Source organism: Cololabis saira, chromosome 14 (genome assembly GCF_033807715.1).
Source record: "Cololabis saira isolate AMF1-May2022 chromosome 14, fColSai1.1, whole genome shotgun sequence".
Classification (NCBI taxonomy): Eukaryota; Metazoa; Chordata; class Actinopteri; order Beloniformes; family Belonidae; genus Cololabis; species Cololabis saira.
In genome coordinates, this window is record NC_084600.1 from 25993398 (window position 1) to 26006137 (window position 12740).

Genomic DNA, 12740 nt, shown 5'->3' on the forward strand with positions numbered 1-12740 from the left:
ACCAAAACAAGTCTGGAGGGCAACAAAAACCAGTTTGACAGAGCGGTTTTAACTCTTCTCTTTGACTTTGAATGTATTTCTTCAAGATTTAGCACCAAGTTCAGCTTTGAATAATCGATGACGGATAAGCTGAACTAGTTTCATATTTAAACAGTTGAAACAACCCAAAGGCTCTTGTTAGATTGTAAGGAGTGTAAACTTTCATTGGGGACCACAATGGTGCGAGGTAAAGCAGGATAGGGTCGGGGAAAGGATAGAGTGAGGGTGGGGATTGGTTATAGGGGACAGGGTTGGTGAGTTGGAACAGAATGTGTCTATAGACTGTAGTTTCTGCAACATTGGTAATCGAATCATTTGTATGACAAGGAACTGAAGTGTTCCTTTTTATTAATATCTAGTTGCTTTTGATTTTCTTTGGTCCAATAATTAGAAATAAAGTAAATACGAAATGTAAAATCCCATTTTTAGAATGGAAGTGGACAGGAAAGATGACAGTTTTGTCCAACCTAGCAACGGAGGTGGGGCTTGACAAAGGGTTAATTGTCAACTGTTTTCGGGAAAAATAAGAAAAAAAAATCTGTCCTATCTCTGCTGAGTACAACGCCAGATAAACAATAGGCCGGCTGATGCAACGCCACAGCGACTGGCAGCAAAGTTCATTAAAAGATGTATTTTTGAATGAAGTGTCCATCCTTCTTTTTTTATTGTTAATAAGCACATTGTTTAAACAACTTCATTCAAAATTTAATAGCTGAAAGCTAAATAAGAGCCATTTAATAATGATGAGATTCATAATCTGATTAGTAGACTAATCTTTTCAATAGTCGATTACTAATCGACTGCCAGAATAGTGGTTATTTGCACCCCTAGCCACAGGTTTACTGAGGGCAACTCAAGTTAATTTAAAAATGGACAAATAAGCAAAACGAGCAGCGACAAGGACGAGCACATTGACCAGCCTGGACCAGTCAGTGGCAGGCTGAACAAGTACAGTTCCCGGAGAAGCTCCACCAGTCCTTATTTTATCTCTGGCAACACGTGAACTTACTGGATGGAGTCCAGTCGGGCGAACTTGGACCAGATGAAAGGAGGAGCAGTTTGAAGTAGTGATGCACCGATTGTTCAGTAACCGAAATTGTTCGGCCGAAAATGGCAAAAAAAACACTTTATGTGTTCGGTGGAATAAGTGGGGAAAAAAAACGAACAATTAATAACGGCGTTGTAAAATAAGGAAATAGACTGGCCGCTCCATCCCGTAACGTTGCGCACTACATAAATCGTTGGCCAACCAAAAACTAACCCCATAAGAATTTTACCTAATAGACTGGCCGCTCCCGTAATAAATCGTTGGCCAACCAAAAACTAACCCCATAAGAATTTTACCTAACATTCACCAGGAGGTGGAACCAAAACAACATAATGCTGGGAAATTAAAAAATGTTCAGTTTTTTATGTTCAATAAATATGTTCTAACTTGTAATTTTGTAAAAGATTTTTTTCTTTGAAAAGCATGCCTAAATCAAATTTATTTGATTTATGCAATGGTGAAAAAATTGGCAAAATAAATGAAAAGCTGAAGAACTATGTTCGGTATTGTTCGGTATTCGGCCAAGTGTTTATTATTATTTTCGGTTTCGGTTTCGGCCACAAATTTTCATTTCGGTGCATCACTAGTTTGAAGGCTGCTAGACCGTTCATCAATGCGCTGCAGACCTGCCCAGGTGGACGTCTGCCTCATACCTCAACAGAACTTTAATAACCTTCAGTAGGCCCCTGTGACCTTGACCAAAAATGATGGATGGATTGATGGATACAAATATTCACAGCTGTACAGTTGTCATGGATGTGATCCTATGGAGACTGAAACTGTTTTTGGGTTGTTGTATTTTTAACCAGACTGTAAAATGTTTGTTTCTGCCTTAAAAGAGGTCAATGGAGACTAATTTCTGAAGCCAGCCCCTAGTGACGAGCAGAGGACCTGTAGCCTTTTCACTTCATAGGGTTGTATCAGATAAGTAAACTAGATATAGCCCCTTGGCAGGGACTCTGCAGACACTCGTAACTGTAGAATGTCCCTTTAAACAGATCTTTGAGAGGAGTAACATGTATCCAGAAGACTCAACATCCCTCAGGTTAGCAAAGATCCTGCCAAGAGCTGTCAGGAAGTCCACCAGTAACAAGCTGCACGTTCCCCCACTGACTTCACCAGAGGGGTTTTTGAAAAGAAGAATGGCAACTTCATGTGATAAGAGCCGGAAGAGAATTCATCAAGCAGAAATACTGGAGGGAGTGAGTCGGATATTGTTATTTTGGTGCAATATGGAAACCACATAAACACAGCTTGTCTCAGGTAACACCGTACGGATCACAGATCTCACAAAGACTGGATTACTCTGCTTTGAGCTCATTAGTGTGTATTGTCTCATTCAGCGGGAGGGGTTGCAGAACGGGTTGAGCCCTGGACACTGCTGGTCCACCGCTGCTGGGGGGGAAATGCCACTGGTTTCCTGTCACAGCAGCACGTTTCCAGATCAGCTGCGATTACAGCTGTGTCTCACGCAGGCTGGCTGCTATCTGCCCTCATCAGTCTGACCAGAGACCCCGTTTGGAAGGAGGAAAGACTTCCTGAACACAGTCCATGACTGGGACAAAAGTTCAAATATAAACTGGACGGGTTGTTTCAGTCTCTCAAATTGACTGCTCCTGTTGACATGCTCCACTGAATGATCCAGAGCTATTTTAGTTTACTAGATATAACTTAGAAAAGAACAGCAAAGACACTGGATTCTGGGAACTGCAAAATTCTGGAAATTTGGAAATGGGAACTATTGGGACTGTCCTGAAATGAAAAGCAGACTGCGCATACTGTTTAAAAACACCAAGTGGATAAACGGATGTACAGTGGAAGACAAAGTGGACGGATTTAAATCCAGCTGCTGTCGCTTCTCTTAAAACCTGCAGAGGCTTATAACTTTTGAGGTGAGCTGCTCTCGAGCAGATAGGACAGAGCGCTCCCATCACCTCATCAGATATCAAGCACAGACGGTGAATTAAACACTGACAGCTTTAACAGTAACTTTTCAGACACTTCGTCAGTTGTCCGAGGTTCCTCTACGACAGCATCACCTGAAACAGATCCTCCACCAGCTGGACTCTTCTCACGCTGAGCTCTCAGGTGTGTGATGCTCACAAATATTACCAACCTGCTGACGAAGTCTCGCTGGAGACAGCTGCTGTTCCCCCAGGCGTTTTCCTCTCGAGGTCAGAGCTTTAAAGGGCACTCTGGGAAAGTCGACCTCCAGTAAAACTCGATATAAAGGTGAGCACCTGACTGTCCAAAAACAAAACTGACTCAGTGGACTTTTCTTTTACCAGAAATGAAAATGTCAAGAAGAAGAGCCAATGCTTCGGTCCTCGCTGTCCACTCGCTGTCCCTCCACCAGCTGAGTAATCGAGTGAAAATGCCACGTCAGATTTCAGACTATATGCTGTACTTTAACGTAAAACAGCACCTGTGTGGAGACCCGGCTGCTCAGCCGGGGCTCACCGCCTGGAGATTTAATATTTACTAGCAGCTATGAATAATAGAACTTTGCAAACCTCAGTCCATGTTATCATCCAGCTGATGTGAAATGGTTCCCCACCACGCTGGGTGCATGCCTGCCCTGCAGGTCCTCCTCGGACGTTATCTACACCGTGACTCAAACACGGCCCCATTGCTGCTCATTTCTACAGAACAGAAGCTTTCTTCAAGGCCAGCGAGGCCCTCACTGGATGCAAGGAGGGGGAATTGTCTTGCCCAAGGACACAACGACAGATGACTGGGGGGGGAGTGGGGTTTGAACCCCCAATCCTTGGATCATTGGACGACTCGCCCAACCACCTGAGCCACTGCCGCCCCATCTGAGGCTGTATATGCTTAAATATGAAGAGGGATTTTTTAAATCATTTTTTTAACAATTTTATAGTTTTTGTAAGTAAAAACAATAAATACTGTCATCATAGAGCAAAGATTTATATTGGTGGTCAGAGGTTCTTTATTATGGAACTCACACATAACTATTGCTAACTCCTCATCTTCTCTCTTCAATTTCAAACGTAGATTGAGGGCCAGCCTCTTAAATAAACCCTTTTCACACGATCTCTAAGATGTAGCTTTGTGTGCATGCTCGGGAGTATGCGCACGCACCCACACACGCACACTGCAATCATTTTTGTAAATTTGATGGTGTACTTGTATGTATTTAGCTATTTATTTACATTTCTTTTTTTCTTCTCTCTTCATGTGCTGCTTTTGTAAAGTTTGATTACCTTGTTTACTTATTATTTGTATTTATCTCTGGTGAGAATCCTTCATAAGCCCACCTTGGGTTTCTTTTTTCTCACCTGCACTGCAGTAATTATTGTATTGTCACTATTTTTTGTATTCCTTTAATATGTGCGAATAAATAAAACAAAAAAAAAAACTAAAACTAACATAAAACCCATGAGTTTCTGAAAAGCTGTACAACCTTTTACAAGACGCCATTAATCACTATCATCATGTATCCACGACAGAAAGGGAAACTTCATCTGGAACACCAGATTGATCATATTATTGATTCTGATCTTTTGACATGACACAGAATCCGTACTGTCCAATTAGCAGCTGCAACGTTCCACAAAAACAGGCCTGCAGGACAAAGCTGCCCCCCTCCCCCACTTTTATTTTAATTTCAGAATAATGACCAGTGAAGGAGAGGTCAGTATAACCACTGGAACTAAGCTGGGGGCCAACCATCTGCTGCAGCCTGGGGAGGGGGCCTCAGGTGGGACTCCAGCAGGTCCCTGGAGCTGCCCAGACCTTAAAGGAGAGGGGGCCCGAGCTAAACATATCCTGTTCAGTGGTGGAGTCACGGCTATGCCATCACGTGTTTGTTTTGGCCATCTGGGACGGGACTGTGCCGGCAGATATCAGCATTACTGGTAGAGGAGCTCAGAGTTGCATTTAGAAAGAGCAAAGAAGTACTTTTGCTCTTGTGAGCTCAGATAAGGCGTTACTGCATGCCGATGCATCGTCAGACTGGTGTGTAATGGATATTTAGGTGTGTGTGATGCTATTTCCATGAGTATCCGTACTGAGTGGCCCTGACGAGCTATCAGCACGTCTCAGCATATCTCAACCGCATGTTTTTTGTTTTATTTCATATTTCTAAATTTAGCAGGTCAGGCATGTTAAAAAAAAAACTACAGAAAAAGAACAGGAGGAAATGTGCGACTACACTTCAAACAGATATTTCATCTTGCAGATCCTGAGATAACAGGAAGAAGATGTTTATTTGTTCCCTCAGACTTCTGGGTTATATTGTCGCCGGCGGAAACGAGGATGCTCTCATAGCTTGAACGCTCGTTGGGAGGCACCGCAGTCTGCTGCTGCATCATACCGGCATCATACCGGCATCATACCGCAGCTATTGATAAACTGATCGATCTATGAGCAGCGGATAGGCGGCGTGTGGGGGAGGACGACTCTGAGAACATGGTGGTTCACTTAAAACGATTACAAAGCCTTCCGTGCATCGTCATTTTCTCTGAGCAGGACAAAACAGACATGTTATCAATATGCCACCCATCCACAAACGGTCTGAGCGCGGGATGAGGAACTAATTAGATCTGCGTTAGCCCCTCTCCACCACTGATCATTGATTAAAACATCTGTAACTGCCACCACATAAACACGCTGCAGGATGTCCTGGAGTTTCAGTTAATGAAGCTTTCTTCCAGAGAGACAACAGCTGTCCAACGTGGTGGCTGAAACGTCCACGGATTATCAGGAACGCCGCTTTTAGAAGAACATTATTTTGTCATTTTGATCGTTGAGACACCTGGACCTTGGGTACCAGCCGCTACTGAGCACTACTAGTTTTTATAAGTAAACGTTTTTCCCCAATAAGGCTGTGTGAGTCATATTTAGCAACATCTGTACAACCTCTGGAAACCGCAGGCGGGACAAATTTGTGTTCCAGCATAAAGGAACTATGATCTTAACATAATTTAATTTATTTTCCTACATAGCTCTGAATCCATCTGCGGTTTCAGTACAGTCCTGCATTAGTCCCTGTCCTGGATTTCAGAGCAAAAAAGACAAAAAAAACTGTCTAAAAAAACATCACCGTGATTTGCTGCGTGAACATTGATACTGGCAGGTCCTGATTCCCTTATTTTTGCAACAATCTGCAAATATTTCCAGTGGTGGAACACAACATCTCTCCCACTCAAACACCACTTCAGTGTAAACAACCCTCAACCCAACAACCCTGTCGGGAGGACGAAACAACCACTGGAGATACAGAACAGGTTGGAAGAGAGGAACATTCATCATGAACGCCACACGGTTGGGTTTTTTCTCCATATTTTGGAGTTTCTTTAGCAGGGTTTTACGTAGAAGAAACAAACGGACGGGGAAAAAAAACAGAGCATTAAAACTATAAAGACCATTTGCAGATAAAATGCCTCCGTTGGAGCTGAAGATCCAAGCCTGTTTATACTGGGTGTCTTGAAAAGGCAGCTGCTTTAGTTTGACTCTGTTTCTGACTCTCCGTAAGGAGGAGGCAGATGAAGCCAGGGTGAAGATCTGACACACGCAGAGAGAAGAAACAGGCTGACTGACGCCTCCACGAGCACAATCTCAACACAACTCACTGTGTTGCTGGAAATATCTACGTACACACATCTCTAAAAAACTTTCCACGTTTATCAGTATAGCAGATATAGTTACAGATAGAGTCTGTATAGTACAGACTCAAGGACGTAGGGTATAGATTCATGCACAGTATTTTAGAGCTTTTCAAACAACATTTCAGCCCAGCCAACACCATGCTGTTCATTTGATAGAATGACTCACAATGTAAACATTTTCCTTCTATGGCAAATCACAACATCAACAACATCTTTCATTAATTGAAAAGAAATTCTCCAAATCTCCAACCATAAAGCACCAAATAAAGGCCCGGGCGTTTTTTTGCGTAAATAGCTCAACTCAACAGGCGTTTATTAATTGTGTGTCTCCATTAAACCCAAATCTTATTGTGCGTCTTCGATCTAGCCAGCCAGCTACGGCTACTCGTTGTCAGCTATGGTCTGATACAAGTCTTTTCCCATTACTTGTATAATCTTCCATGACTCACGCTGGCGTCTGGCTCGCTTGTGAAGCATTCAAGCTAATAGAAAAGAGAAAGTCAAAAAAAAGGAGGGGAAAAGAGGTGAGCTCGTAGCCTCTAATTCTTCGCTCACCTCTTTTCCCCTCCTTTTTTTTGCCTGTCTCTTTACAAGCCGCTCAACTTCATAACACGTCAAATTTAAAGAGTCACACACTTTTCAATTCGTTTGAGGTTATTAGTTTGTGTTTATGTAAGCTATATTGATATACAGTAGAATATCTTTTTGGCATCAGAAAAACAATGTTTGACCCGGCCTTCATTTGGGATGGGCGTTTTGATATAGAAAATATTCTGCTACACCCGGCGGATAATTGGGACCGGCGGCAAGTTGCCACTCGGCCATTATTTGAAGTTTTACGGTACGTTCAGAGTTCCCCATCTTAAACTAAGCTGGATGTTCGCCTGAAGTTCCCTCGTCTTTTGCAACCTATAGGATTGTAACCACAGCCATGTAACACCCAGAGCCCGAGCGTTCGCCATCCCTCCATACGAAAGGACTTCTGATTGTAAATATTCAACATGTTAGATATTCATGATTTCAGATCGACTGTTTGTAACCAGTACTTGAAGAGGCTGACAAACGACTGATGTGTGCAGGTTTAAGGAGGCCTCCACGTGTAATAAAAGTCTCAGCACAGTCCCAACAGCAGCTGTCTCCTGACAGTATTTGCGAATCCATCAAACTCTGACCCGCCCCCGGCACTGCAGGGGCCCGCGCACGGTAGCATGTCTTAAACAGTACACATACAAAACCAGGGGCAGGAATGAAACTTCCTGGTAATTGTGTAATTTCAGCCACTTTACGCGGCCCAGAACTTCCTTCCAGAAAGGAAACAGAGTTGTGTGCTTGACCTGTAATTACAGCACTGGTATGAGGTCCTTTTATCGGGCTGCCGCTCTGTTTGGAGACTAGACAGCACAACCCCGGACTCTGGATCACTTCAACAGAGCACACGGAAAACACACCGACCGCTGGTGGTCCGTGTTAACTAATGCTGATCAGGATGACTGACATCGCAACTTAGTGGGAAAACAGTCCGTAAATCAGATCCCTGAACGTGACTCACCCTAACCCTAACCCTAACCCAACTCCATGAACTAGTTCTTCAGACAAGAAGAGGAAGATTATCAGAAAGGAGGGTTTTAACCGCTCAACACGCTACAAAGTCAGTTTAACCTCCTAACATCTATGTGCTGATCTGTGGATGACAAACTTTGACACATACATGCAATAAAATGTCATTTAGAGTCAGATTTCTGCCTAAAATCTGTACGTTTTCTTTGAAGTAGCGGTATGTCTGGCTGCACTGAAGATAAGGAGCTTTAAGTGAGTCCCAGAGGAGCATCTATAGTCAGTGGAGGAACTTTTCACGGATGCTGAGTTCATCGTCTCAGGGTTCATAGTCGATGTTTACAGCCTTGTAAAAGGGAGCGTCAGCAGCGACGCGCGGCCCAAACACACCCCACTCCCACTCACTGCTTCAGCCCACTAGAGACGCCGTTTTATTGCCTCATGGTCAGCTGTGTTGTGCTGAACACAAAGATGGAGGTAAACCGACAAGAAGCTTGAGGCCAGCTGGGAGAAAGTCACCCCCCCTCCCCGGCTGATGACGCGCTCGCACAAGAAAATACTTCTCTACTCGCAACAATGGGATATTATAGAATATGCACATTTTAAAGATGCTGCATTTTTTACATTTACTTTAACTTTGATTTCTTATACATTTTAAAACTGGAAAATATTATAGAATAAGTTGGTAATTTGGAGCTAGTAAGGGTGAGAGTTAAGTCTAAAATCAGCATCCATAAAAGGCTGAGTGTTTGAGGAGCAAAGATGGAAAGAGAATCTTCATTTTTTCAACAAATGTATGAGAAAAAATGTTTAAAAAGAGATTTGAATATTTGTCCTTTTACAGATCAGAATATGATCAAACATTCCTGGAATCTGGAGGAATTTCAGTGTGTGAAAGACAAGAGAACAAGTCTAAGCTGGACACCGGAGATCTCTAATCCCTCAGCTGACATTGAATCAAGGACCATCATGCTGAATAAACCACATGGACAAGGGTTACCATGGAAACCTCTGTCACTACAATACAGAGATACATTCAATAATGACACTTACAACTTTACTGTGGAGAAGAAGCCTGATGTCACTGAGGAGACATTTCTCCACGTGGACACATTTAGTATTGACCATCACCAAGGAAACATGGACTGTACATCTATTTCCATAATTCTCCATGCTCCCACTCAGCTCATCTTGTCTTAATTCATACAAATGTTAGTTTAAATGCAAAGAGCACCCTGATTTTGTTCCCAAGAAGCACTCCAGACCTTTTTTGGAAGAAATTAGTGCTGTGTGAAAGTCTGCCATCATGAACAAGTCCAAGATCCAAACTTTTTAGATCAACACCTGCTGTTTTCAAGAACACATTTTCCCACAACGTTCATGAATTTATCAACAAGACGATGTAAAACCATGGACACGTTACAAAGAAATGACTGATCAAGAAGAGGGTATGATACTGGACTGGTCTGTCTGCAGTCCTGACCACAGGAGAGGATTAACCTGAGAACAACAACCTTGTACTGTTTAACACCTTAGTATGTATTTACAGGAGGAAAGAGACTAAATAAATCCTGAAACTCCTCATTGCTGGTATAGTCAGTAACAAACACCCTTTATCACACCTTTTTGTGTGAAGGAATGAAAACATAACAAGGTGATAAAAGTTCTACTATCCCCGTGTATTTAGAATGTGTTGCAGGTATGAAACATAAAAACAGATTAAACTGATGAGAAACAAACTAAAGAAAAACATGAAATATGTTGGCTTCTTGCTGTCTATAAAGAATTACAAGTCAATTAAACCTAAGAATTTCTACTACGTGCAACTTTTTCTGGATTTTGGGCAGTAAAATTACATGAATTCAATGGGAAAAGACCAAATTCTGCATCTGACTCCTGCATCAGCACATAAACCTAAAGAAACTAAAACGCCCTGCCTAGTGGCTCAAAAAATCTACAACAACACAGGCGTAGGATCAGATGGCTTTGGGAGAAAAGAAAAAACTAAAATTAAATGTAAGATGCAGCATCTGGTGGAGGCTTTTACACAAAACGTGTCCCACTAAGAAGAAATCATACATTTTTGACTGCGTCAACAAGGGAAATCAACCTCTCAACCCTGACACTCACGTTAGAGGTTGTGTCTCAGTGTTGCATTGCACTGGTGACAGGCCTGTCTCTTCACCTAATGGCTTTGATAATAGTGATAAATGTACAGCCGGGTTTGTGTGGGGAGCAGATGCTGGTGTGAAACCAGTGTCCCTTGGGCAAGACACCCCTGAAGCTGCATTTGGGCCACTTTGGTGGTTTAAGTGACCTTTTAAATGACATAATACACCAGGATTAGCCCACTTCTGGAGCACTCTCAAATAAATGGTCCTCAATGGGTGACATATGTAAATAGTGGTTTGCATTAAAACAGTCAGGAGTAAACTCAACTTCTGTTATTTGTGGATCTCTGAAGGTTCAATATTAACAACAACAACCAGCCGGGATCAATGTTCTTACCATGCACCAAAGTTCCCAGTGCAGCTAAAACCAGTAAAGGAACCAGTGGCCGACGGTTTTCCATGATGTGCTCAGGTTTTTCATAGGTGGAAAAAGGCTGATAAGAGTCTCCACAGGCTGTTTTGCAGCTTTACCAGAGCTGGATCCAAAAGGTCTCCAGATTATTGTGATTATTATGACATGCAATCTGCGCTCTCGGCATCGAACTCCACAGACAGCATCTCCTCCGCTGCAGAATCAAGAGTCAGAGCCAGAACTCTGAACATCCCACAGCGCAACTTTGCCTGCAACCACCGGCACCGCGGGATCCAGCGGGCGCTGCGCGGAAGGCGAGCCGCAGGTGATGCGCGGGGAGGCGGCCGTGAGTGGACGGAGGGTCCGGTCAGCCCCCGCTGTCCTCACTGGGGTATCACGGGAAAGAAATGTTCAAAGCTGAGACAAGGGTATCCGTAATTACACAAATTCATTCCATTGGAGACGAAAAAAAGTCCACTTTTCTTTGTGAAACGGCTCCATTTGTGCTGTGAGTCTCCGCGGAGGTCCGCTGCGGGAATGAATGAGTCCTGACTGTGACACAACACGCTGTAGGACCCCGAGTCCGAGTCCCAGTCAAGCTCCCGCCGCACACTTCCGGGGATACTTTCAAAATAAGACTAGCCTCAGACAATCACCCACGTTTTTGGACCTTCACAGCTCTCTGAAAGCCCCATCACAGCTTTTAAAATAAGGTTGAGGTCTGGGGCCTCATTTATCAACCGTGCGTACACACAGATGTGTACGACGGAGTATTAGGGCCAAACTAAGACAAAAAATAAAAAATAAAGTCATAATAATATGAGAATAAAGTCATAATATTACGAGAATAAAGTCGTAATATTAAATATATTATAAATATATAAATAGAACTTCACAAGATGCATTTTACATTTTAACACAGGGAGAAGATGCTCTTCCTGTTAGAGTTCTCATAAATTATATTCTCATAATATTACGACTTTATTCTCATAATATTACGACTTTATTCTCATAATATTACGACTTTATTCTCATAAATTACGACTTTATTCTCGTAATATTACGACTTTATTCTCGTAATATTACGACTTTATTCTATTACGACTTTATTCTCGCAACATTACAACTTTATTCTCGTAATGTTACGACTTTATTCTCGTAATGTTACGACTTTATTCTCATAATATTATGAGTTTATTCTCGTAATTTCCCTTTTTTTTGGTCTTAGTTTGGCCCTAATACTCCGTCGTAGATGTGTGCTTATGTGTGCGTAAGAACATTCCCACGCAAAGTATGGAATTTATCAACTTGTACTTGTACATAGGAACGTGTTTCATTTTAAGCACAACCCTGACCTGGCATACACACAAAATCTAGTGGTAGAACAGTGAAACTACAAATAGACCCCATTAAAAGAGTCACAGTGTTCAATCTTAAACTTCACACATGTTCCCCGTTTCCTCTAATTAATAAAAATTCTCCATTAATAATTTAGCAGACATTTTGAATAATTGGTGCGACAAGCTATAAAAGTGGCAGGACGACCTGAAAAGAAAATACAAGTACCATGGCTTATCTTGCACTGTTGAAGGATTTGGAGAACCGTGCACTCCGCAGGGAGCGTGTTTTCAAAGAGCGTGCTGATCTGTTCAGTGAGAGCACAGAGCGGCTTCTCAGCAGGTGCCGCTTCCCCAAAAACATTCTGATGGATCTATGCCGTGATTTACATTATGTTGGAGCGGGAATGTTCTTACGCACACATCTGTGCGTACGCACGGTTGATAAATGAGGCCCCAGGTGAGGGGGAAAGAATCCATTCACGCATTATTAAAGGCATTGTTGCTACCATATATGTTCAATTGGAGGCGTTTCTGAATGCAAATGACCCTAACCATGCACGAGCACGGCAGTTAAGAACAGGTGGGATTTATCATCATCGATTACTT

At 42.6% G+C, this 12740-nt stretch overlaps 1 protein-coding gene across 3 annotated transcripts in view; it reads right to left on the reverse strand.

The window, feature by feature from the left end:
- Positions 1–12740, reverse strand: part of robo3 (roundabout, axon guidance receptor, homolog 3 (Drosophila)) — a 239845-nt gene that overhangs the window by 122133 nt on the left and 104972 nt on the right. The window contains exon 1 of one of the 3 annotated variants that reach the window (XM_061740243.1): positions 10780–11346. The exons of the other annotated variants lie outside the window; for them this stretch is intronic. Within the exon in view, the coding sequence (XP_061596227.1) occupies positions 10780–10843 (64 nt within the window). The 5' untranslated portion in view covers positions 10844–11346. Of the gene's footprint in view, positions 1–10779; positions 11347–12740 lie in introns of those variants that run through there. 3 annotated transcript variants of the gene reach the window in all.